Below are 26,659 nucleotides of genomic sequence, written 5' to 3'. Positions count from 1 at the left end.
CTGTTTTTAGGGTAGAGGGGACAATGAAATAAAAGACAGAAGTTCAAGTCATGACCGAAAACCTAGAGAAGAGTTGAAAGAAGGGAAGAAGCAAAGAGAAAAGGAAAGAGACAAGCATAAAGATAATGAGGACAGGCACAAAGACCTGGATGGGGATAATCTTGGAGAAGGTGAAAAACATGCAAGAGAGAAAAGCAAGAACAGAACATCCAAACAAGGAAGAGAATTGGAAAAAAGCAGAGAGAAAGAAAAAGGTGTGGAACGAGAAAAAGATCTGGAACATGATAAAGGACGAGAGAAGGAAAGAAGAAATGAAGGAGGAAAAGAAAAGGAAAAATTGAAAGAAAGAGACAAAGAGAAGGGCAGAGACAAAGACCGAGAGAGAGGAAAAGATAGAGAGAGGGACAGACGAAGGGAACGAGGCAAAGATGAGCAACGCTCGAAAGAACAAGCAACGGATAAAGCAGAAAAAAAGGTAAAACAAACCATCTATTGGGGGAAAAGGTCCCTTAGTAATGTGTGCTCTTCACGCTGTGGTTCACTCTGACAAGGGGCACATTCCCAATCGTTGCTCCCTGTGTTGCTCTTCTCTTGTCTGGAACCCACAACTGCCTTCAGATCCATCTTGTTGTGTTTCACTTCATCACTCAAGCTGTGGCTGGTTTTGGATGCTGTATCCTGCTGACGTTCTCTAAATCTCTCCTAGCCTCTGTTTCTCTTCCGCTGTTTGCCAGTGGTGACTACAGAGTAAGGGACACCTGAAGTGTGAAAACAGGTTAATTTTTGTGAGAAAGATAATGTACAGATACATCTTCCCCCGTCTGGAGGCTTCCTTTCCCCAAGGGTTGCTCAGAAAAGGTGTCGTGCAAAAGTTAGTTTTGCTTATGTATTATCAGCGGAAGTATACGTGGGTGTGTGGAGCCCTCTGGGTTTATATACAGACACTGCACTCCACCAAAACCTCCATGAGAGCACTCCCTTTGGCCTAAGGGGGACCCTCATGCCAGTAAGTGCTGGCAGGTATCAGTTAAAAGAAGAAAGATAAAAAGAAACTTGCCTTATGATATTCAGAATTACCATACATGGATTTTTATCGTCAAGGCCTTTTCCTTTAAATGACGTAATGTAGGTCATTCATTGATACTAGGTAACTCAGTGGTTGGGTATAAAGCAACTGTCTTTTTCTTCAGTCTGCAGGGTCTGAGGAAACTTTAGCTAAGAAAACAGAGAGATCTTCTAAAGACACCAAGACTGAGCCAGATAAAGAGGTAACTATTGCAAAGTGATACAAAAGCTTTATCAAGCTGGCTATTTTAAGTGTCACATTTACAAAATATTAATTCAGACTGGGCTCTGGGAGTCTGTCACCTGAGGATTGCTGTAGTTCTTAAAATTGTTTTAAATTAAAATACAATTGTAAGATTCTAAAGCAGATGTATTAAAAGTGAGTTCAGCAACTTTAAACCAGATACTGTACACAGGTTTCTTACGTTACCCACAGCACTCATCTAGTTGTGATACTTGCTATTTGTGTACTTTTAAGAAACCTTCTCTGCACTTACACAGGAAAAATCAGTGAGATCAGTGTCACTTGGATTTTTTAGCCCTACAGTATTTGGGGTTTCAGACTCTGCAGAGGAATGTCCGTCTGTCCCACATTTTTTTATCTGAAACTTTTCTATTGGCTTTAAATTTTATAAAATCTTATTTTGCAGAGCGCAGAGGAAGACCTTGAAAAAGGTCATTGACAAAGGATTTTCATAAAGTCCCTTGCATTAAACAATCTCATGAAAGTAGAGGCTGACTAGCATTGCTCATCTGGATCAGAAGAGGGATTTAAAAGCAAACTGGCAGAGTATCTCTCCAGAGCATAGTCTCCTGTTGATTGGCTAGATCTCCAAAAATCAACATGACTTTTGTGCCTCTTATCACATAAATGCAGTTGTCAGAGGAGTGTGACTGCTGATACCAGAGGCCTGAGTAGCAGATTTAGATGTAGCACAGTTTTTTTTTTAAACACAAATAAGACCTCGCAAAATGTGCAAGTATTTGTACGTACTTCTTGGGCATAATCTTAAATGTTTCCAGATTAATTTGACTGTAAAGTAAAAACTGTGATAACAGTTAGCTATTATTTTGTATCTGTTACCATGGTGCATGCGTTATACAAAAATAGAAAACCATGTTTTCATTCCTTACCTGACATAAACAAATCACTAAACTAGCTCTCTTAGAAGCCTCTGCACCTATTTTCAGCTTCTTTCCCACCTGTGCTAATAAACATATCACCAAAAGTCTGGAGAGAATACTTGAGCAGACCAGATGTGCCTCAAAAGCTTTCAGCCTAGATTTTGCTGGAATGCTAGTTTTATTTTGCCTGTTGCATAATGTTTGGAATGTAAAACGATGGTAGTAAGTAAAATAAGCTACTTCATTATCACCCTCACTTTTGTTTGTAGTAGTTTTACTTTTCAGTAAATCTTAGCGCTTCTAAAGAGAATGAAACCAAAACATTTCCTATCTTGTTGCAGGTAAAATAACAGCAAAAATCTAATGAATAAATTTATCAAAACCAGTTGCTTTATTTAATATCATCTGTTGTTCATTTGTGTAGTGACTTTTCTGACCATAATGTCTGTATGTTCTTTTATTTCAAGACATCTGAAATTCTGATGGCAGAGGTATGGACCTTAGTATTTTTGGTGCATACTTTACTCCCAGTTTTTAATGGCTCAAACTAGTTCTTAAATCTGACTTGCCCATAGATTGCTTGCTTGCCTGCCTGTGGATGCTTATAGTGACAAATGGCTCCTGCAAATAGTAGAAACAATCACATAATTGCAACCACAGTTTTAAAATAGTTATTTTTCAGTTTTGTTTTAGGACAGAATCAATAAGGTCTCTCCGCTGTCTGCATTTTTAAACCCCATTATGCTTGTGAACATTACTAGCACAGTTTCCCCATTCTGTGCCTCCTAAATGCAGATTTACAGGCCCTCCACCGGCATGTGATCTTTGCCTTCTTAACGTTAACAGTGTCTCAAATTATTACCAGAAGGGTGCACTGCTTTCTGAGATTCTAGCTGTATTGCAAATAAGAAGATGATTTCCTTGCTTCCTTTTTTTCTCTTGTATATTTCATTTTTATCTCAAATGGTGTGGTGGGTGTTTTCTTAAGGCATGGGTAGAGTGGGATAGTCATGTATTTCAGATATCGCAGATGCAGGAAATACTGTGCTGTTTAGCTTGGAGTAATTTTCAGTTCTACGTTTTTTATCTATTTTTTTTAAAGGGTGAAAGTCCTGCGAGAATACCAAGGCAGTCTTCAACAAAGGGACCCCGGCAACGAATCAAAGCTGGAGGAGAAGGTAACTGGAAAGCATTTTTGTCTATTAAATAGGCTTGCAAGATGAATAGAAATCTCATATATTTATAAAGTATCTTTATTATTTCCTGTCCATATTATATACACAAAACCTTATATTTATAGCTGAGTATCTAGAATTTCCCTTTCAATGACATATTTTTGGCTAGATTGTGTGCGTAAATATATCTATTCCCAATTTAACATGCAAAACAAAAACTACTAATAAAAAAAGCCCTCCAAAACCCACAGAAAAGCTGCACATGCAAAATTGCAGACACAAACTTAGAAGCTAATGTTGAAAATTTGGTACTGTAGATTAGATGACCTTTAAAAAGTCTGAAAACTTTATTTTTTCTTTTACAAAGGATCTTGATGCTCAATAAGCTATCAGGACTAGACAAATATTTCCTTTAAAACTTTGTCTGGGTGTGGGTGGGTGCATACTGTGGCATTGCTAAAGAATTGACTGCTTATATTTATAGCTAAGTGTCTATAATTTCCTTTTCAATATGCAACTCTTGAGGGCAAAAGATTTTGGAAGATTTAAACTTGATATACCTTATTATAGGGCACTCTTTACCATGGTATCTGGGTGCCTTTGCAAAGATCTCAATAATGAGACAAAACATGATGATGTCCTGCAACTTTGAAACTGATCGCTTGACTAGGAACCCAGCATTTCATAATTTATCAGTTGGCAAGACTGTGGCATAGACGTGTATTTTAAAATTCTTTCTGCTAGCAGTCCTGGACATACATTTATTTTGAGAGAGTGCAAATTCTAGAAGTGTGGGCCTGCTCTTAAGAATGTCTTTTTTTTTTTCTCCTCCGGCTCCTACAAGTTTTCACCTCGAGAGCATGAAGGTTCAGATTTGTGCATAAAAATCAGTTATGTGCTTTCTTGGCAATGGCAAGGTGGTTCATCAGGGCATAATCTCTAGTAACCAATAACTTAATTTCACCTTGCATCAGTTGGAAAAGCCAGAAAGTAAAAACCAGGTCTGATATGCTTTTATGAGCGCCACACATTCAGCAGATGGTTGGGTGAACTCCGGCCTAGACGGGAGTTTTGGGATAGCTTTTGCTTACGGTTTCTGTCCTTCTGCAATAATCCAGTTGAGAGGTCAAAGCAGGGTTGACGGTCACACATCCTGTATCTGACAGGATGGGACACAAGGGATCATTGGTGATCAGCGTAACCTGCACGTTTAGCAATAACAAGAAGTCAAGTAGGATTCCTAGATGATAGCCGTCTTGATGATTCGGGAGGATGCCCCCCGTGATGGGAACAGATCTGTTTTGGTGGGTTCTCTGTGCTTTCCTCAAGCTCTCTGCAGAGGCTCAGGCATTCCGGATTGCACTTCACCTAGCTTTTTCCATCCTGGTCTGTTTCTGCCTAGGGAGTCTGAGTTGGAGAAGGACAGGGAGCAAGGTTTTGTCAGGACATGGCTGACTTTGTAGCCCCTGTTGCTTCCCCCGGTGTCATCACCGAGATGCTGATGAATAAAAGGGCTGATGAATGGACACAAGCAGGGTCAATCTGAGGCCATTCTGCCCAGGCCCACTAGGGTTTGCAGTCCTAGCAGAAAAATTGAGCACGGCATCATGTGCCTAGCATCTGCCCCATCCTGAGAGGAGGGGGAGAGGAGAGGAGAGTCTGGCAACAATGGGACGTAGTTTGCACTTGTGGCAGGCTTACGGGAGGATGCTGTTGCCCCACTAACTGCACCGGGGCTTTCCTTGGTTTAAATAGCTCTGTGCAGAAAGCCAGGTGCGCTCTAGGGTTCTCGAGTTTCACCGGATTTGAAGTAGAGCTTCAGCACGTGCCATTATATCTTTCACATTTGTGCACTAGTTTGTCATTTGATTAAATACAAATACTGGCAGATGCCATTATTCAGACACAGATCTAGTCTGAATCAGAGAATTTTCATGTTGCAAGCATGGTAGGCCAGGCTATAGTGGCATATGTGGGAAGAAGCTAGATCTCTGTGCCACAGAAGCTTGACCTATACAAAACCAGTTTAAACCAAAGTTTCAAAAGTCTTGTGTTTCTTGTTTCTGTTCCTTTTCTCATTTTTGCTAGTTCTCTTAACCAAAGTGGCTGTAATATCGTGATGAGTGGCAACTAGCTGTGTACACCAAGGTGAAACACAGAAAAAAGAAAATTAGGTTCCCATTGGTATTAGACTCTTACTTCTGCACTACCTCCAAACTTCCCCCTCTTCCCCCTTCCCCCCCAAAAAACCCGAACCCAATACCAACCCTTGAGTAAACCAAGAAGAAAATCTGTCTAAGAGACTCTCTGGGGTTTCCTGCTTTAGTGTAATGTTGGGCTCAGGTGTAGCTAAGAAAACTTTGCTGTGGTTTGGGTTCCTACCTAACTCCCCGTTAACAAGAAAACAAAAGGAGGACATGTGGAAAGTGCCCACTTTTACAGCATGCAGACCGGAGTCAGCTCTAGGACTGATACGGGTGGGACAGGCAGCACTCTGAACTTTCTCTTCCCACCCTGCCAGCGTACCACAGCTGTGTTTGAAAAGATCAGTGAGTGACCATGTAGTTGTCTCCAAGCCCATTCAGTCCTTGGCCTCTGTCCCAAGACTGTCCAAGTTATCTCCTGTGGCAATGGTTCTGGTAGGGCCACACTTGCCTTTTAGGTAGTGGGCAGAGACCACCAATCCATTCCTTTGAGCAGGCAATTTAACAGTTAGGAGATGAGAATCTATTTGAGTCCACACAGAGCACAGTAGACCCGAGCTGGATACCAACTCTCAGTCTCTGTTGCAACATACCCCTGCCAGGAATTTCTCTTTAGTGTCTTAGGCCATGGTTAAGTGAGGATTTTAGCCTCTTGTTCATTCTAGCTAACTCTCAGAACTGCTGTCCTGTACGTTGTGAAAATGTAACATATCTTATTTATCTTCCAAGGTTCTTCATTACAGCTGATTAGGTCGCCACCTGCAGTTAGTAAGTGCATTAGTTATGGTATTTGTACACCAATTGAGTCTATACAGTTTCCTTTCAAATATCCTAAATGCTTATCTCATAACTTTCATGTCAGGAAGAAAGGAATCTAAAAACAGTACAGCTAGTGCCACAACTGAGAAAAAGCTTAGCCCTTCATATATGAAAGCCAGGAAGAACATTCTAGTGAAACAGCTAGGTAAGAAGCAAACTTGTCTGTTAACCATGGCTCATATTTTTTTGGTTCTCGAGTTGGTGTTTCCATATTCCAAGCTTTTTCCTCATTGCTACATTCATTTTAACTGTTTAATGTGACGCATACTTTCCTCACCATGTCACACTATGCACATTGGTCGCACCAGCAGTAATTCTGATTCTTACATGAATTCAGATAGTGCTTTTAAATCAAGGCAAGTTTCTCCTCTATTTGGCTTTTACAAAGGCAAGAAATACCACTGAGAGACTTTGTTTGGCAAAGGAGATGTTTGGGTCTTCATGTCCCTTATTCTTGGCCTGGAACGTTCCTGCTATTCCAGCTTTTTTTCCAGATTGCTAATCATGGTGCATTATTCAAACCACTTCATGTACTAGATTCAAATCCCTGATGTCCAGGAATTGCTCCCAAGCTAGCTTGATTCCCAGGTGTCTGAGGCGAAAGGCTAACGTGTTATGTCAGACCATGGGAACAATACTGAAAAGATAGGGCCCCACTTTTGAAAAGGGTCTAGAGTACCTGGTAGGATTTCCACAAGTGCCCATGTGCCTTGGAGGCATTCATTTCCTGTCTTAATGCCTACTGCAAACACTTCTGTGGCTGCTGGACGTTTGTCAGGGGGCTGTGAGCTTTGAATGTTCTTTTTAATGTTAAATCTGAAAGAAATATTGCCAGGAAGAGAAGAGGCTTGCATTACAAGACCTGCAAATGCAGTTGTTGTGTCCATAAAACTGAAATGGAAACTGCAGGGATCTTTCCAGATTAATGAATTTGCAGTAATTAGAACCAGTTAGAAACCACCCTTTTTATTAAGAATAGTTTTTCAATATTGCAATTTTATTTTTAATTATCCTCTATAGTTACATATTAAATCTATTGTCATTCAAGTTACCAGTGAGTAGCTATTTTCACTGTTGTGTGTCCTGTAGTAAAACTCATTGCATAGCAATGCAAATATTAAGTTAATCTGTAAATTTTATATTGCAATTGTCAGTGATTTTTATAACACAAAAGCTGATTTACTCCTTCCATTAAATCAGTTGTGATTTTTGGTCCGTAGTTGTGCTTGACAGAGCATGTGAGCAGCTTTCCTTTTAAAAGAATGAATATTTTTGTGGCATGATATTGTTTCACCAGAGCATTTAGACCTTATGTAAAGAAAATACCAGATTGTGCGTATGTTCGGAGTGCAGCCTCTTTAGAGGTGTCTCACACAGGCTTTTGTAAAGTAATACAGATATGCAGGCGTCATGCTGGCAGACCAGGGAAGAGGAAAGCTTGGGTTTTACATTAAAACACTCTTGACGTGCCAGTAAATCCACAGTCACAAGTACGTAGTAGTGAGGAGCTCCATTGTGCATAGGGATGTAAGTGACGAGTGGAGTGAGTGCTCGACTACTTGCTTCTCTCCACCCACCCGATGCCTCTCTACCAGAGGCAGCATGCAGGGAAGGGGAGGAAGCAGGAGCTGGTGCTGGGGAGAGCTGGCTTAAAAGCTTGTCCCAGCCCAGAAGCTAACCCTGTTGTGACTCTGCCCAGGAGCTCTTACGTCATTTAAACTGCAGCGCTGCAGTGGCAGCAGCAAGTGCCCCCCCCATCAACTAATTGAGCAGTGGATGGAAATTCCATCAACTACTCGGTTAGCTAATTAACCATTACAGAGTGCAGCAAAAGTACTTCCCCTTGTGCGGTGTGAAAATCCAAAGAGTGCATGCTTGGGTAGGCTGCTCCTAACAACGGCGATGCACCCTAGACCAGTGTTTCTCAACCTTTTTTATAACGTACCCCTTTTCAAAAATAACTGTAAGTACCCCCAGTACCTACACTTTTCAGACACGCACAGTTTTTTTTCTACCATTGCAACACATTTGCTTAAACAACTTAATCGTAGCCAGGCAGGTGATGACATTTTTGGGTGTAAAAAGTACAAAAATAATAAAGCGCTGTAAAACGTACAACAAAAATTCAGTTTTCTCCAAATTTCAGTTGTGTTGACATACCCCCCCCCTCCAGACTTCTCTCGAGTACTCCTAAGGGTACTTTTACCACTGGTTGAGAAACACTGCCCTAGGCACCTTGTGCATATATTACATAATTTAGCAGCTGACTCTGAAATGTTTGGGAGTATGTCCCTGATGTGTGAGGTTCCTATCTCATTGTAAACTATTTTATGTCAGGAAGAAAGGAAGCTAGTAAAACTGCTGCTAGTGTCTTGGTTGAGAAGGCAGCTAGTATATTAAAAGAGAAAGCTGAGTCAGTCACAACAATGCAAGAACCAGGTAAGAGCAAACAATGCTTGGTATGTCATAACTGAATAGTGTTTACTTTTTATTAAACACTGGCCATAGCAGTGTCTTCATTGTTTACCTTGTTGGATAGTCCCATGTAATATAGGAATTACTACACCAGAATAGCTCAATAGTCCAGTTTGTGACTGTTGCTCCTTGCAAGTGCTTCAAAGGAAGGTGCTAGAAATCCTCTAGTGGACAATTATGAAATAACATACCAACAAGCCATCTTGATTCCTAAAATCATTAGTGGTTGGCTTATATTCTGATGTATGAGGGCTCATATCCCTTGTGCATATTAATATTCTTTTCTGATATACCTGGGTCTTTTCACCAGCTGTACAAACATCTCTTCCTACTAAGCTCTTGGCCTTGGGGCAGAGTTATAAAGCTTGATTATGTGTAGTGGTCCACATTTAACAGTTTTAAATGGGTTGACTTTCATATTCTGTGAATGTCTCTGTGCTCTTCTCTTACGAGCAAAGCTAAATAAGGGCACCTGGTTTTACCTTCTCTGTACCACGCATTACATTGTGTACTTCTATCATGTCCCCTCTTGTTTTTCCTCTTAATAGTCCTTCTCTTTCCAGACTCTCCCATGCGTGTCATCTTCTTCACCACCTCTCTCTGGGCCCATTCTAGTTCTGCTGCAGTGTTGGGGCAGAGCCAATGAGCTGAGCACATTGTTCCATACTATTGATTTCTATAATGGTCTGTTAATACGTCGGGTAGTATTTTCTGTTCCATTCTTTACACGGCCTAGTAGCGTGTTTGCTTTTTCCACCATTGATGCTCAGTGAGCTGCCACAGTGGTGTGGTGAATGTAGAGCCCAACAATGTGCATGAGTAGTTCACGTTATTCTTTCCAATATGCATTATCTTGCATGTGCCCTTGCGTTACACAGACAACAGGGAAATTAGTTTAAGGTAGTGGGCATATGAAATTCTCTCCTCATTTTAGATAGACCGTAGCAAAAATAATTGTTCTTCCAGCATTAAAAAGCTGACTAATAACCATAGATTAGGCATTTTGTGATGTGATTAAATTAAAGTTTTACAGTGCATGTTGTGGAAGTAGTTCCTTGATAACATGCCATGATCTTATTACTGAACACAAGTTATTGAAACTAAGTCAGTTATGTGCCATGTAATCCACAGGTTTCACTAGGTAAATACAGCATCAGTTACATTCTTACCCTGCTAGTAGATGATACTGGATATTTATTGATTTGTAAACTGTTCTTAAATAGAATAAACTCTGTGTTTGTAGCTCAGACAGTCAATATAGTTTTGCTGCTTGGGATGAAAAACTTGCTGTGGTGGGGTGGTTTTATTTTATTTTTTTAAGTGTGTACTTCACAATCTACGTAAAAAAAAAAACCTATCGCACATTTGTAGCTTTCCTTATTTGCACTCAAGATTCTTCCCTAAACCAGAACAATCCATAAACAGGTAGTGAAGTGGACTAAATATGTAGCACAGCAACTTATTCTAAATTTCTATTATATCATTAATTTCTTCCTCTTGTAAATTCTGTTATGCTAGGAATAGTGGAGACTAATAGTCCTGCAGATAGCATGTCAGATGAAAAAGCAGCTAGCATATTGCATGCAAAAGCTGACCCCAAACCTGCAATAAAACACCAAGGTAAGAATGAAATCTTGTTCAGTATCCTTCTGAATTCTCTGGATTCTTCATTTGGGTCCATGCTCCTAAGGGCATGTACCAAGTTCAGATGTGTTTTCTTCTCTCCAGTTCAAATGCTGCCCTGTAACTATTAGTGAGCACCTTGCCTACTGAGGACTTGACTTCCTATTGAAGCACAAGACCTTTCAAGTAAAAGCTTGAGGCTAGTAGGTGCTACTCTGATATTTGCCAGTGAGTGGTAGTGACAAGTCACTCCACAACTGAGATCCAGTTGTTTTCATGAATAACGCTAGGGAAGATCTGAGACCCTGTTAGACACCATAAAGGTTATTTCCCAGTGCTATGGTGACCAGAAACTATTATTTTTCTCCAGCAACGAAGTATGGTTTGGGGTGTGCTGTGCGAGGGATAGAACCAGGACAGCATGTGAGCAGGGAAGGGAGAAGGAAGTGCGATAACAGACTTTGTTGTTGCACTTACACTTGAGTGCAGGCAGAACTGCCAAGCATGTGACTGTATCTCAGGGGAGAGCCAGGCCAGCTCCACCTCCTGTCAAATGATTGAATGACTTCAGGGTGTTCCCATTTGTTCAAGTGGTTGGGTTTTCCCCAGCATATCTACAGACTGTTGCTAACCGGCACAAGAGTTTAGAGCAAATTTCATCTCCTCCTCCTTATTTCACTATTTTTAAGGCCCACTTAAGGTGTTCAAAGAATTGCAATGTGAGAATATCTAATTAACAGGGTAAGTGGATATTGTCACCAAATAGAAACAAATCAAGAGCGTAGGCTGAAAGCTGAACCAGTTTATTCTCCAGATCCAGACACATGAACTTATGGGAAAGTTACCCTAGCTGTTGCCTTCCTATGGGGCTGGCCAGATCCAGCATGGAACTGCAGCTGTACACTGGTGGGTGTACTGGCTGGGGGCTTGGCAGCTTGTTGCAGCAGCACCACGTGAAAGTGAGCCCAGGCTGGTGGGACTGGGGGTAGTGGTCTCAGAGGTACCACGTTCCAGGTGGCACTCCAAGGGGAACCCATCCCAGGGAGGTGATTGGTCTGTGGAAGTTTGGCCTTGAGGAAGGAAGACATCACTATGGTAGCAGTCCAGTTGTCAAGGGTTAGAGTGTTTTCCAGGTTATCTTTGCATGGGGCATGATGCTTGTAATGAAGGGAAAACAAAGTGTTGCCTATTCTGCTCCCGGGGTGGCCTCTGTCTGGGCTCCCTCTCTGCTTTCCACTGCAACTGGCATCAGCTCTTCTCTGTGCTCTCTTCTCCCCATTCTGGTAATCCTGCAGGTCATCCTCCTGTCTATTGTCCCAGCATGGCTGAGACACTGCTGGTCCTCAGATCTCCATGCTGTCAGCTGTGCTTCCTGTATTGCTTCCCCTCTCTCCTGATCGGCTTGGCTCCCTGCACCTTAGTCATGGCTGAGGGAAGAGGAAGAGCAGTGCTCTGCAGCTGTCCAGCAAGTCCTGCTCAGTCACAGGAAGTTCTCCATTAGAACTGTCAGCTTTGTGACTTAGCTCCTAGGCTCGCTCTCCTGAGCTCCATGACAGAAATGTCTGTTGTGCTAAGGAGAGTTAAGGTTAAATGATTTCCATCCCTTTTCTGGCAATGGTCAGTTTCTTAACTTTGGTAGTTAATGATGTAGGTTCAGCTGTACGGTCACATGGAGTATTTTGCCCCTTTTGAGTTTTAGGCATTACCATTCAGAGAGAATCTATTGCACTCAGGTAATTAGCATGGAATCCAAGGCAGCTGTCTGCGGTATTCGCATCAGCAGCAATGCATAAGAATTAGACCTAGCTCTCCCTATAATATATGTAGTTCTTTAAAGCGTTTATAGGGTGGCTGTGAAGACTGCTTCTAAATATTCCAATATCTGTTTTTCTGTAGACCTTTCATTTGTTAGAGTACTTGTGGATTATGCTACATTTACATGCAAGGGAAACAGCTCCTTATGGTCTGGTCAGCAGAAAGTGTCAGGAGTTTCTTGTCTGTGGTTAAAATTGTTTCAGCCCACAGTTAAGAGACTGCTTTGTGTTCTGTGACCCTGTGGCTATCGTGCAGAACAGACTGGGATTCTGTGCCAGCAGTACTCCACAAAGTGATTTGCTCTTCATGCTAACGAGTTGATCCCTTTTTCAGTTGTAGATTTCTGTAGTTCTGTTCTAGTGCTAGATATCTAGCTTGATCACTGTTTTCTTTAGCAAGATACAAAATCTCTATCTAAAGACTGATTAATGTGTTTTATTTTTTCAGGAGAATCTGCCAGTGATGCAGGTATAGTAAGGATTACGTTGAACGATAAATAGCACTCAGAAAATACCTATCAGCAGTTAAAAATAAATGTGGTGTAGTAGTAACAGTAGTAGTAAATAATGTTTATAGTTTTAGTAGTATTTTTCACACACAGTATACCTCAAGTAATGTTTATAAACAAAAATGAAATGTAAATCACTTCTGTTTTCACACTTTTTGATACATTTTATTCAAGTAGTTCTAGGTCAGAAATAATAAAAAGCCACCTCAGGAGTTGGTCTGTACTTAGGGTTAAGTAGCGTTTCTGTAACATTTTTGTTTTAGTACAACAGTTTAATATATTAATAAGCAGACGCAGCATGAAACTTGCCTTGCAAAATATTGTAGGTAATTACTTCAGCATCTTCTTCAGTGACATTTCCATCTTCTGCTTTCCTAATGTCAGCAAAAGCATAGAACGACCTTGCTTCTCCCTCCCCCTCACCCTAATGTATGCCTTTATGGCTTCAATTTATGTTCAAGGTGAGCTGCAAAATTTACTACCCCAAATTGCATGTGGGATGGACAGTTCTGCTAGGAGGGGGCTGTAAATATGCCTTTTAGAAAAATGAAATTTGCTGACAAAGTCCGTGGCATTTTGCTGTGATGTTCTACAAGCTTTCACAGTGTGATGTTGCAGCCCTTGTTGCCCCCCATGGCACTTACAAGCCCAGAAGAGTTCACTCAAGTTTTATGTGCAGTATGGTTTTCATCTCAAGGTTAAATCATATTTTAAAGACTCTGTAACTGCTCATGTATGTGAGATACTAGATTCCTGGCTATCTTTAGGCCAGCCCTGCACTCCAGCAGAGTTTATTGGTAGCTGCTATATCAAAGAAGGATGCATTTTGAGAGATCTGGTTTCCCTCTGCAGCTGATTTGAGTACAGTTGATTCTGTTTCAAAGGATAAATTCAGTTAGCAGCCTGCACCTCCTCACTTAATTTTAAAGTCTTGCAGGGAACCTTTTAATGAGAGTTAGGTATTCTAGGAAGCGAGCACACCCTGCCCCCAGGGTTAGAAAAAACCATCCTGATGCAAAGTGCTGACTTTACAGTGTGAGTAGGAAAACTGCCATTCTCAAACCAGCTAAAACGCATGTACGAGAGAAGGGCCTGGTCTTCGCACTAATCATAACAGAGGACTTTGAGTTAAGGCTGCCAAATAATCTTATTTCATCTTAATTTCTGACGCTCCATTACTGTAGTGCGTAACTGCTTACAGAAGTAGGAGGGAGATCTTTGGAAAGCACATGATAGTATGCATCAAGGCCTAGTGTTGTCAGAAAGACTGCACACATGCCCAAGACTAAGTAATCTGTGGTAGTCTTCACCAAAGTCTGAGTGGCTCACGTCATTCTTGTGGCATATATAAAATAGGCAAAATATTTCTCCATGAGGAAACTGAGGAAAAGGAAGGCTTATATGATTTGCCAGGCCCACAAAAAGCCCATGACAGAGTCAGCAATAAGAACCAGGTTTTCTGATTCTTAGTTCAGTGTTGTACTGTCTAGGCTCTCTGTCCTCCCTTGCCACAGGGTGATATGGCTTGTTAACTCTTAATTGTCTTACCCATTAGTCTGTGCCATCAACTTAATGTTAAAGCAGAATTTCTGTACGTTACTAGTGTTTATGCCTATTCCTTTACTCTAACAAAGTAACGTAATGCTGGGCCCACACATTTTGAATACATAGTCTACTGACATTCTACCTAATTTAATTTTAACTTAAAATCCTTAGTCTCCATCAATTAAAAAAGAAGGGGGGTGTCCTGCTGGTTTAAAAAAATATGTTCAGGGCTCAGAATAAAAATAAATAGAAGTTAGGGAAATGGGACAGCCGAGATCAGTCAGTAAAGTATTTAGATGTGTGTAGCGCCTCATGGACCACAGTGGTGGTACATGTGCTCTAGGCTAGTGTAACAGCAGCTGTAAATATATAATGGGGAGAAGCTTGCAATTGCAATAGATTTTAAGTCATAATGTTCTTCAATATGAACCTCCTGTCCCTTCCCATACGTATCATGTATGGGGAACAGAGCTACAGCTAAGAAGAGACCGTTGCCATGCCACTTTGGGCGAATGGGGGTGAGCTTGGCTAGCACATTAAAGCTGGAGAATTTTTCCTACCAGTACCTATAGGGATAGTGTTTGCATCCTTTCCCTCCTACCCCCTTCTGGGCTACGTAAGCGCAGCATCACCATGGCCCTCCTTAGTTCCGTCTCGCTGCATGCATCAAGAATCTGAGTATTGTGACTTGCCTTCACACTTGTGTAGTGGAAGTGTTCTCCATATTCTCTCCCCCCCCCCCCCACAACTTTGACTGGTTAAGGGACTGAGGAACCTCTTCTTTGCATGAAAGTCCCTACCCCAGTCTATGATCTTCATTTAGTTCTTGGAGCCCTCATGGAGCCTCCTTGTGATTTGAGGTGGCCTGCTTGCTATTCTGCTTGTCCACAAAGACCACCTGGAAGAGTTGGGGAAATCAGAGGGCCTTTTGGTGGATCCTTCCTTTACAGTATTTTTCAGTGATACAATATCCATATGTTCACGTCCCAGAGTCCTTCAGCTGAGCTTTATCTGACCTAGACTATACATTTGCTGATCTTTCTGTGGCCAGAGACATTGGCTTTCTACCTCAATGGAAGCAAACCATTCTGGAAGTCTCTTGAGACAAATATTTCTACACTGTAGACAAATGTAAGTATTCTTCTGGTTCTACTTAGAGACCATCCAGGGTGGTTGGACTTTCTAGGAGACTGTCAGTGCCTAGCCGCCTGCTCAGATTCTGGCTCACTCTACTAAGGTGCAGTCAACATCCTGGCCTTATTAGGGACTTCCAGGACCTGAAATCTGCCGGGCTACTACATGGACTTCAACACATACTTTCTCCAAATGCTATGCCTTGGTTCGTGCCTCTAGATCTGATGTGGCAGTGGACAATGCAACTCTGTCATCTGAACCAGACTCTTTGGAAACTCCCTCCTCTTGCGGTACTGCTCACAAGTTACCTGAAGTGGCGCACGTGTAGGGACGCTCTTTGAAGAAGAGTGAAAGGTTACTCTGTGCAGTAACTAATTCTTCGACAGGTGGCTCCTTATGGGAGATGCGATGTTCACCCTCTTTTCCCTTTGCTTCAGAATTTTCTTGGAGGGATTTTGCAGTAGACAAGGAATTGAGAACAGTTCACCTATGCTGTCTTCTATGGCTTCAGCAAGGCATAGGCATCTGTGGGGCCTGTGCACATGCCCAACAATCTGCTCAAAAGGGGACACACTTGAAGCATTACATCCCATCTGTCTTGGAGTGTCCAGCCTGGCTTGCTGCGGAGGAACTAAGAGAGGTTGGGGTGGTGCTGGCCATATGTAGCCATGGTAGAGTTTGAAAGAAAGGGCCCCACCTCCTCCCTTTTACATATTACGAGGCAAAGTTCTCGGGCTTTGGTGTCTGGGTGTGCATACACCTGAGTGGAATACACGTCTGCACCCAAAAGAATACCAATTATGAGACAGGTAAGTTACTATCTTTTTCCAGATGGCAAAGGTTGCACTATTGTGAATGAATGTAAATGGAGTAGACATTTATTTCCTAATGTCCAATTGGACTATAAGTTCAATATGTAAATAGTTTTAAATGTTTTAGGAGAAAGCTTCAATGACTTAAAAGTTCTTTTGAGTTGACTTAAAAGGCTTTGGTTTACAAAGAAATTTAAAAAATAAACTTGGTGTTTGTCATAGTGGATTTAGTTAACTGGCACACTGAGTTTTTCTGATAAACTAAAATACTGGGGTACAACAGCTTAGATTTCCACTACAAACTTGTAATAATGACTAAGATGTGATGTTTTTTTCCTTGTAATAGAAGGAGAAGCTGGAAACCAAACCTCTGAGAAGCCAGTGGTGTCTGAGAATGGAGAAGTATCTAATGATCTCCCACCTCCCATCATCCAAAGGTCAGTTCCTATCTTTCTGTTCCTTCCTAACCTAACTAGAACAGGTCTGAAGAAAGGCAAATTAACTTGAGACTAAATAAGGGCCCTTATAATAATACATTGCTGCTAATGATAATCTGCATTGATAAGATGTGTCAAATGATGCTACCTTGTAGTAGGTATGGTTGACTTCACTGACTTAATGAACAGTTATTTCCAGTTTACAATTTGTGTTGAATTTAATGTTTGTTTTGGTACCTAGTGTGCTTTGATATAAATGGTGCTATTTTAAATGACAGTGCACAGGTTGAGAATAAAATAATGAGATGTATGTTGCAATGATGCATTTCCCAAGTTTGATACTTCTGAGGTGGAGAACTCTCCTTTTCAATGGCTTGGTTTTTCCACTCGAAGGAAAAACTGGTTTACTTATCCCATAACTGTTCTTCTTCAAGATATGTTGCATATGTTCTTTCTGTGACCCAGCCTCCTATTTCTCTGCATTGGAGTTTTTTCTGTCAAGAAGGAACTGAGAAGGATCAGGGCAGCTCTGTTTTTCATGTAGAAGCAGAGGGCCTTTGAGCTGCCACTTAAGGCTAAATTTCCAATAGCTGTGCTCAGGACATGCACACACCAAGAAAGCAATGGGTGTGTGCTGCATATCTTGAAGAAAAACAGTCCTGGAATAGTTTGGTAACTCTGTTCTTGCAGTTGGAGCCAAACCCAAACTTTCCCTTTTACACTGAGATTTGTATTGGTAATGCTGAACTCAGTCCAGCTCTTTCAGTTCAATTTCAAGATAAACACAGTGAAACCGAACATAGCTGTGTTATTGAAGAGTGCACCAGGCACTCATCTGGTGCAAAACATTTTGGTTGTGCAAAGGATCACTGTGTAGAGATTTATGGAACACAGGCTCTGTTGCTTCATAGTCTGATCACAACACTTACTACTGCTGTAATATCAGGAGGTAAGTTTGATAGCCACAGTGCTTTAAGATTTGTAAAGTTCAGTTTGTGTTTTCCTGTAAATCAGTAATTTCCATGGACATGTAGTAGAAGTTTGCTTTACAGCTAAAATGAAAAATCTTGTCTTTGTTGTAGAAGACCACCACGTCCCAACAGTGCCAGGCCAGCTCCCCCCCGAATAAAAAGGCAAGAAAGTGCAGAGGTTTTACTTCCAGAGAGGTAAGAAAGGGTGTCTGAGAGAGAATAAACATTCACAGTTATCCCATTGCATCATTCTGCAATGTGCCATGTCTCCCATAAGTGACACTAAAATATATATACTGCTTGGAAAATCTACAGATTTAGTAGAGAGGAGGAAGGAAAACTGAGCTCCCAGCCAAATGAGCCTTCGTGGCACTAAAATCTAGGCCCGGAGAGGTCAAATGCAGCAAGTGATTCAAAACAGAATTCAAGCCGATATGGATTTAATTTGCTTAGATGTTGCCCAAATCAAAAATTGTTTCTGTTTAGACACATTCGTGGACCTTGTAGCTGGTTTTCTGTTACTAAACAGAGTTTCCCTTACGACTTCCAGGAATTGTTCCTTCTTCTCTAGCCATTCACAGTCTTTGTTTAATCATAGAATCAGAATACTAGGACTGGAAGGGACCTCGAAGTCATTGAATCCAGTCCCCTGCCCTCATGGCAGGACCAAGCACTGTCTAGACCATCCCTGATAGACATTTATCTAACCTACTCTGAAATATCTCCAGAGATGGAGATTCCACAACCTCCCTGGGCAATTTATTCCAGTGTTTGACTACCCTGACAGGTTGGAACTTTTTCTTAATGTCCAACTTAAACCTCCCTTGCTGCAGTTTACGCCCATTGCTTCTTGCTCTATCCTCAGAGGCCAAGATGAACAAGCTTTCTCCCTCCTCCTTATGACACCCTTTTAGATACCTGAAAATTGCTATCATGTCCCCCCTCAATCTTTTCTTTTCTAAACTAAACAAACCCAATTCTTTCAGCCTTTCTTCAGAGGTCATGTTCTCTAGACCTTTCAATCATTCTTGTTGCTCTTCTCTGGACCCTCTCCAGATGAGCTACAGTTCATCTGCAAATTTGACACCATCAGTTTAGGATTAAACAAAGACTGTGAATGGCTAGTCATCTACAAAAGCAGTTTCTCCTTCTTGGTGTTCACACCTCCAGATCAGCTGCTAGAAGTGGGCCTCACCCTCCCTGACTGAATTGACCTCATTATCTCTAGCCTTATTCTGGCCTGCATGTTTATACCTGCCTCTGGAAATTTCAACTACATGCATCTGACAAAGTGGGTCTTTGCCCATGAAAGCTTATGCTCCAGTAAATCTGTTAGTCTGTAAGGTGCCACGGGACTCCTTGTCGCTTTTGCAGATCCCGACTAACATGGCTACTCCTCTGATACTTTAAAGGTAGGGTTTCCTGTCCTGTACCTCTAGTGCCTGGCTCTGCGGGAAGGGGATTTGGTTAAGGTGGGAGCCGGGGCTGCCTAGCTCTGGAGGAGGGGTGGGTGCATTGGTATGGGGAGGCTGGGGGTGCCTGACTCTGGGGGAGGGGTGGGTGCGTGCATTTGGGATAGAGCAGTGGGTTGGGGGTGCCTGGCTCTGGGGGAGGGGTGGTGCATTTGGAATAGAGCAGTGGGCTGAGGGTGTCTGGCTTTAGGGGAAGGGGTGCATTGGGGGTACTTAAACATTTTTTTAAGGTACTTTATTAAAAAAAGAAATACTTAAACAACAACAAATAGTCTGGTAGTTTTTAAAGTGCTAACAAAACATTTGGATGGGATCACGAGCTTTCATGGGGACAGCCCCCTTCTGCCAATGAAAGCTCATGATACCATCTACATGTTTTGTTAGTTTTTAAAGTGCTTCTAGACTATTTTGTTGTGTGTGAAGTTTTTCCTGGTATAAACTAACTCAGCTAACCCTCTGAAGCTTATAAAAAAAGGTTGAGAAACAATGCTCGGTACCATTCCTTTTGGTGTTCCTGTTTCCTTTCTCCGTTGGCGAGTTGGGCAGGCAGGAGTTTTGGTAAAAATATATCAGAAGTGTCCACTCCTCCTCAGCTAGTGCTGGATAATCAGAGCCTCAGTTCTAAAGGAGTTGCCATTACTGAGGTGATAGATCCTTCCATGTTTTGTTGCGGATTTTCCAAAGAAAATGCCGGTGTTTTCTATAGGTCACCCCATCTCCCAGTCATAGCAGAGACTTGGGATTAACATGGTGCTCTCAACTAAAAGTCTTATAAGTGTTTGGATGTTGTGATTGTGAAACCTGGCGAGGCACTCTGCTCATGGCAAGGCTGGCCTTGAATCTTGGTATCTGTGGCTTCAGTAGAATGGCTTGTGTGAAATTTGGAAGAGCAGCTCAGAGAGACCTCTCTCCTTTACTTAAGGATAGCATCTCACGGTAACCTGAAGGAAAAAGTCCTCATGGCAGACAGACAGCCACGTTTGCAGTGTAACCTCAACCTTAGGCTACGCATTGCTTCAAGTGCCTTCAAGAAAAAGAGGGCAATGCGCTCGTGTTGTGTGTTAGTTTTATTTAAAAGTTTTTCTGAGTGTTATTTAAACAGGCAAGTTAATCTCTTACATTCATAACTAGATGTAGTTTATCACTGTGAGAGAATATGAAAAACAACTAAGTTAACTAGGTAAGTAACTTGGCAGTTAGGAAGCATTACAGATTGCTTAAAATAAATTTGATACTCTCAACATCTTTTTCCATTTAATTAAAACAATGAGTTACTCATTTGCTGTAACACTGGTTTTAAATGCTTGATTGAAATATAATGATGACATTCATATTTAGGTTGTATAAAATTTATTTCTTTTGTGTTTTATAAAGCTTACATATTTTAAGTATTTGACATTTTTTATGTAAAAGACATGAACCTAATGAAAACAGGATACGAACAAATTACAGAGAAATTATTTAACAGAATGTAAACCACAAAAATTATAATTTATATTTGTCTGTAGTTAGTAAAATAAGTAATTAATTAAACGATAAATATCCTAAGAGGTCAATTATTTACAGTGGTGTGGCATGGGGGGAAGTTGCCCCTGGGTGCCATTCTAGGGGAGTGCCAATTTAGTCCCCCTCCATTCCCCTATCATCCTTCGACACGCCTGTTCCTCCTCCGTGCCGGCTGGAGCCACCTCCTCGCCTGCCCCTGCTCCACCTCCACTGGCAGGTTAGTGTGTGCAGGGGGCCCCACCTGAAACTGGAGGGGGCGGGGGAAGACCTAGTACAAGCTCTCTCCCCCCTAAGCTCCCCTCAGGGTCAGGCTCAGCTGTGCACCGGAGGGGGGCGGGGGGAAGGGCAAATTTTGCCTTTGCCTCCGGGTGCGAAACACCCTCACTATGCCTCTAGTGTGATCAGAAGGCAGTAGGAAGGAACAGAGCGGGGGCCATGACAAAAAGAGCAGAAGTTCCTGACAGAGTTCTCTAGTTTTGATGGGCTGGGCATGCGTGCCCCGGCGAGAATGTCTCCAGCCATTTGAAGCAGAACCAGAATGCCTGGCCAGTGCCCTCTCTCCAGAGATGCTTGCGTTCCATGGCTCCGAGGAAGCGTGCTCTCTACGGTGGAAAGCTTGTCTTTCTCTCCAGTCGAAGTTGGTGCAATAAAGGCTATTACCTCACCCACCTTGTGTTTCTGATGTCCTGGGACCAACCTGTCTACCACAGCACTGGGTGGAATAAGTTCCCCAAACAGCTCTTAGAGCAGATCTTTTAGAAAAACACCCAGTCTTGCTTTATAATTTGTCAGTCGTGGGGAATCCCCAACGACGCTTGGTCAGTTGTTCCAATGGTTAATTGTTCTCAGTGGTAAGAACTTTTACCTTGCTTCCAGCCTGTATTTATCTAGTTTCAACATCCAGCCTTTGGATCTTTCTCTGCAAGGTTGAAGAGCCTGGTATTAACTATTTGTTTCCTGTGGAAATTACTTAGACTGCAAATTAACGTTGGGCTACATTTGACAATGGCAGTAGAACTTCACAATTACAAACGCTGGTGTTACAGATTGACTGTGCACCTCATTTGGAAGCAGAAGTATATAATCGGGCAGCAGTGGGGGTGGGGGAGCAAATAAGGTACATTACTGCGTTCAGTGTAAGCCACTAACAGAATTAAGGCAAAGCTTTTAAAAACATTGACTAGGTAAGGAAACTCTTGCTGTGTTTGTTTCATTTAAATTAAGATGGTTAAATCAGCATTTTTCTTCTACATGGTACATTTCAAAGCTCTCTATTCCTTTCAGATCTTTACAACTGAACATTGTCCTCAAACATAACATTTTATTCAGAGTTACAAACATTTCAGAATTATGAATAACCTCCATTCCCAAGGTGTTCACAACTCTGAGGTTCTACTGTATTTGAGAGAGGTGTGGTTTTTTTGGGTTTGGACATTTGGCCAAAATGTCCATGTACTTTAAATGTCCATTGTCTGTCTTTCAGGAATGGTAGTGATAAAGCCGCCACAAGTGTGATCAGAGACACGCAGAATTCTGACGATGAGGACGATCAGTTTGTGGTGGAGGCAGCACCCCAGCTCCCTGAAATGCCAGAAATGGAAGCGGTCTGTTAATATAACACACGCCCAGCATGTTTGTTCAGACGTGCTCAGAGTTCCCTCAGTGCTGCGCAGTGTTTTGTTTGCGCTGTTTGTATACGAGACACGCTTTAGATCATAGCAAGGGACGCTTCCTTGGAACTAAAAGCTTTTACTTTTTCTTTTGCAGGAGCCAGTAACGGAGCTGGATGGTGATGAGACGCATGGTAAGTTCCCTGCTCTTCTCCGTTCGTCTACGATTCAGACCCTACGTAGGATTTAAAAGAATCTTAAGTAGATAACGAGAGTAACAGTTCTTGATCCTGTCTTGATCTTGCATCCTGAGAGTACGTACTTCTGACTTATGCAACAACTTTACAAAAACAAACACACAGAAATGAGCTATTTAGCAAAAGCCATCTGTTCTTACTGTGAGAGAGTAGCAGGATCCACAGTCTGGTGGGGATACATGTATATTAATGCATCCTGTTTGCAAGAGTTTAGAACCCTGAATATATTTTACTGAGTATTACGGTAAGTGCAGCTTGTAAATTCCATGAAGAACCATCAGAACAAAGTGAAACTCTACTGTGGTTTCAGTATGTGTTTGTCAAGTTTAAAGAAGATCAAACCGCTGAACTGGCAGAAGTCAGTGGCTAAACACCATGAACCAAAGTTGGTTGAAGTGCTCAACCAGCTTTTTACAGCAGTAGCCTTAGGTGAAGAAAGACTATTTTCTTCATTTCAGTTTATTCAGCTGGTTCACTTCAGTGATTAGATTAGATATATCATTCATAGCTGAGAAACTGATTGAGTTGAAAAATCAGCAAAGTTTGTTCTCCTTCCCTAATCTATGAATAAAAACTACAGATGAGAGGCTGAATGAAATCTGCTAGTCCTAAAATCTTGACAGCAGCAGCGTGGGGCAGCAGGCAGCTCCTCAGGAGCTGGTGCGCACCGGCAGCCAGCTTTTGAGCCAGCTCCCTGCGTGTTTCGGGAGCCTGCACGTAACCGTGAAGGTTAACCCATGAGCCCAGGCTCATCAGTTAACTCTTACACAGTTATGCTTGTGCATCTTTATTTAATAAAATACACTTCCACATACTTTTGTGTTGATTTAAAGAAATTTGAAAAAATTAAAAGTAAAACCACCTTTTATCTTTGATATTTTTGCAGAAGAAAGGTTTCCCTTTAACTACCTACTTTGTCTAGTCCAGGTTGTGTTTAGGTCAGCAGTTCAAGTGCTAGAATGGTTATAACCTGAGGTTGTTTATTGACAGAAGGAGTTAGTTTGGCGATGGTGTCCTTTGGACTGCTCAGATTTTATCCTTCTCCTATCCGTTACCCTCTGACCAAGCAGATCTGTATGTGGCTCCTCCCATAAAGCCTTTGTCTTTGATCACCAGTCAAATGGGTTCAGTTTAGAAATGTAGGTCCTGCCTCTTCGGCTGCTCAAGTCACAGAAGCAAAAGACTGACCGAGCTTGGTAGGTGCCTCAGGAAGATGAACAAAGCCCAGTAGGCCACTATTAAGATTCTATGACTTGACTTGATTTCCTTTCTTCTCTCCCAACTCCTCTCTGGTTATACAGTGCAGTGTACTTGCCCATACGCCATCATATAAGAGGAGAGACTTGTTTACTAGAATACACTTGAAGATGGTCTAAAATCAGTTTCATTGAACAGAATCAAGTGCTCAGATTATTTACAACAGAGTTTTAGCATCAGCCACCAGCACTAAGAGAAATATTGATTTTCAACAGGTGGTCTTGTAAAAAGAATCTTGGAAACAAAGAGAGATTACGAGACATCGCATCAGTCAAAGCCTACAGAGAAGGTAATGTGATAATGGGCTCCAAAGATTTGTGACTGGCATGTGTTTCAATAGTGACCTGTCTTGGCCGTGCACTGCTTTTTTACCTTCTCAGTTTTCATTTCCTTGCTTATGTTGTTGTTACCCTTGATTTTTTTCTTTAAATTTGACTTCATGCTTCTCAAATTCTGTCTAGTTTCCGTATCGCTCTCTGCCTTCTTCCCTTTTTTCATTCTGCTTTTGTATGTTTCCATGCTCCCTTTTCATGTCCTTGATTTTCATCATTAGCTGGAAAATGCAAAAAAGACAGGGCAGAGAAGGAGAAGAATAGTGACTCTCAGAAGACAGTGAGAGATGTCACTATCAATGTACCTGACTGCTCGTGATCAGAGCCCTACAACTGACGTTCCTATTTACAAACTATAGAGGTCCTCTTGAAGCAGTAAGGCTGTTAATTCAATATCTGCTGGCAGGAATGAGCTGTCTGTATACAAATGCTTAGAGCAGTGGTGAGCGACCTGACACACGTGGGCTGCATGTGGCTCGTTGGGGTAAGCCACTGGCAGGCTGCCAGACAGGTTGTTTACCTTGTGTCCACAGGCACAGGGGCCCACGGTGCCCATTGGCCGTGGTTTGCACGGGGGCCTGGCCACCCTGTCACTGGCTGGGAATGGCAAACGGTAGTCTGGCAGCCTGCCAGTGGCTTCCCCTGGCGAGCAGCGTGCGGCCCAAGGTCTGCAGGTTTGCCACCACTGAAGAGAACGGAAGGGCTGAGCAATGGGACAGGCTGCCAGCAGCACACTCTGGACTTGATTGGGTGTCTGTGCAGGTGGCCTTTCCTAGGCCTGTAACTAGATGGTGCTGTTCAGTCATCCAATCTGAGAAACTAGATGTGGGGGACTATCCCGCCATCCAGCTCATTCCTCTGCCGGGGGCGGATGGGGGAGGTTCTGCCGAGCTAAGCCACAGGGCTCTAGCCATTTCCTATGGGAAGCTGTACAACACTAATCATAGATTGCCCCCAAAAGAAGAGTCTCCAGCCAGGGCAATCCGCCTCAATCTGCTTTTCAATCTTTTCATTCCGTTTCTCCTTCACCCTCAGAGCACTCGTGCTCCCTTCTGCCCACTGACGTTTCCCAAACACCAATGGGAGGTGTAGTTTCTGTGTCTGTCGTGGGACTGCTAAGCAGCTGCTGTGCTGGGTCTGCGGCTGCTTTTCACGTGACGGCAGAGACATCTTTGTGACCCAGCGAGAAGCGGCTGTTCTGACCGTAGGGAAGATGAAGGGTGCTTGCTAGCCATGCTAATTCAAGGGTGGGGTTCGCTCGCAGCAGTCTGAGAGGATATTGGATTGTAGGAAAGCATTTGCCTTACTTTGAGGAATGAAGACATTGTACGTGTGTGCCAAAAGCCACAGTGTGAAAGATGCCTTCGCTCAGGCACTGTCAGTAGGGAAGTTGCAGGCCGCTGTGGTGAAGGTGATGCAGCTGTGTAGCTGACACACTGGCGGCATAGGAACCAAGGGGGGCGCTTCTCTCAGCACACAGCTGAACTCTCTAGGTAACGTGGTGATTGCAAACATTTAGCTGTGGCTGGCAATCAGAAAGTTGGGTTCCCCCCCATAAACGTCCATGTCTTCCTTAGACATATTGCTAGAGCTCCTCAAGCTGCGAGAAGAACGTTTCTTCTTTTCATCTTCAATTCTTTGAGCCTTTGAAGCCTAGAGCTGTTAGCAGAGCTCAGAACGTGTCTGTCTGTATTTGCAGAGCTGTTTCTTATGTTCATCGAGGTATGAGTAGATGTTTGATTTTAAAAATCCAGTCTGTAAAGTGGGTAAAAATGGCAAATGAATGCAGAGGGGTCAGCAGTGTTCTGTTTTGACTCGTGGATAGTACACACCGTAACTGTGACTGCTATGTAGCAGTTAGTCATAGCTTTATGTGAATTACTTTCCATGGCATTCCTCACAAGCATACCTACACTTTCTTGAAACACTGATGTTAGAAAAGGAAGGTTAAATCTACAAATGCCAAAGCTATGTAGTGAAAGTACTTAAAATAATATACCAACTTTTCAGGTCAAACAAAGAGGTCACCTTGAAAATACATAAGGGTTTTGCTGCCTTGATTAGTTGCATTCAGCCTAACAAATTCCTGAAAAGACTTCCTAAATATATTTGGTTAGAACCTGACTCCCATATTAAGCAGTTAGGCAAAGAAACAGATGGTTTGTTTTGTATTCCACTTCATTTATTTGAGGCCTGGCAAAAGTAGACAAGTTATGAAATCGTTTTTGCTAAGTAGGGTCACATACTAAAAACAGTCCCATCTTCATATATCACAAAAGTTCATTGGCTCTGAAAAAGAAGCAATTCTGCAAAGTTTTTGCTAGAAACAAATTTATCAAATAGTTACATGACTTGGATAAAGTTACCTTTTATCAGAAACGGCGTAGAAACAAAAATCTCACCACTTCAAGACCAAATCAGTCATGATGATTATTTTGCTGGAGTTCCTCAGAACAGAGCTAGTGCAGTCTGTGCTTACCATATCCAGTGGGACAGTCATGTCAGTCCCAGGATACT

At 42.2% G+C, this 26,659-nt stretch overlaps 1 protein-coding gene and 1 long non-coding RNA gene across 22 annotated transcripts in view; one reads left to right on the top strand and one right to left on the bottom strand.

Moving 5' to 3' along the window:
• Positions 1 to 26,659, top strand: part of TRAF3IP1 (TRAF3 interacting protein 1) — a 47,958-nt gene that overhangs the window by 7,566 nt on the left and 13,733 nt on the right. The window contains exons 5-18 of one of the 9 annotated variants that reach the window (XM_075934083.1): positions 11 to 475; positions 1,191 to 1,268; positions 2,658 to 2,681; positions 3,293 to 3,368; positions 6,299 to 6,337; positions 6,432 to 6,533; positions 8,726 to 8,827; positions 10,382 to 10,483; positions 12,749 to 12,769; positions 16,647 to 16,737; positions 17,820 to 17,903; positions 22,170 to 22,290; positions 22,454 to 22,490; positions 24,026 to 24,099. In XM_075934083.1, coding sequence (XP_075790198.1) covers positions 11 to 475; positions 1,191 to 1,268; positions 2,658 to 2,681; positions 3,293 to 3,368; positions 6,299 to 6,337; positions 6,432 to 6,533; positions 8,726 to 8,827; positions 10,382 to 10,483; positions 12,749 to 12,769; positions 16,647 to 16,737; positions 17,820 to 17,903; positions 22,170 to 22,290; positions 22,454 to 22,490; positions 24,026 to 24,099 — 1,416 coding nt within the window. The remainder of the gene's footprint in view (positions 1 to 10; positions 476 to 1,190; positions 1,269 to 2,657; positions 2,682 to 3,292; positions 3,369 to 6,298; positions 6,338 to 6,431; positions 6,534 to 8,725; positions 8,828 to 10,381; positions 10,484 to 12,748; positions 12,770 to 16,646; positions 16,738 to 17,819; positions 17,904 to 22,169; positions 22,291 to 22,453; positions 22,491 to 24,025; positions 24,100 to 26,659) is intronic. The other 8 variants (XM_075934084.1, XM_075934085.1, XM_075934086.1 and 5 more) reach the window with 8 other exon arrangements.
• LOC112545888 (uncharacterized) overlaps positions 454 to 26,659 on the bottom strand; it is a 187,511-nt gene continuing 161,305 nt past the window's right edge. For 11 of the 13 annotated variants that reach the window (XR_012905341.1, XR_012905339.1, XR_012905338.1 and 8 more), the window contains 2 exons: positions 1,058 to 26,657; positions 454 to 758 (listed from right to left, as the gene is read on the bottom strand). This is a non-coding gene — a long non-coding RNA (uncharacterized LOC112545888). The remainder of the gene's footprint in view (positions 759 to 1,057; positions 26,658 to 26,659) is intronic. The other 2 variants (XR_012905340.1, XR_012905349.1) reach the window with 2 other exon arrangements.

Source organism: Pelodiscus sinensis, chromosome 7, assembly GCF_049634645.1.
Source record: "Pelodiscus sinensis isolate JC-2024 chromosome 7, ASM4963464v1, whole genome shotgun sequence".
In the NCBI taxonomy this organism is placed as follows: Eukaryota; Metazoa; Chordata; order Testudines; family Trionychidae; genus Pelodiscus; species Pelodiscus sinensis.
This window is presented reverse-complemented; position numbering and strand designations above follow the sequence as displayed.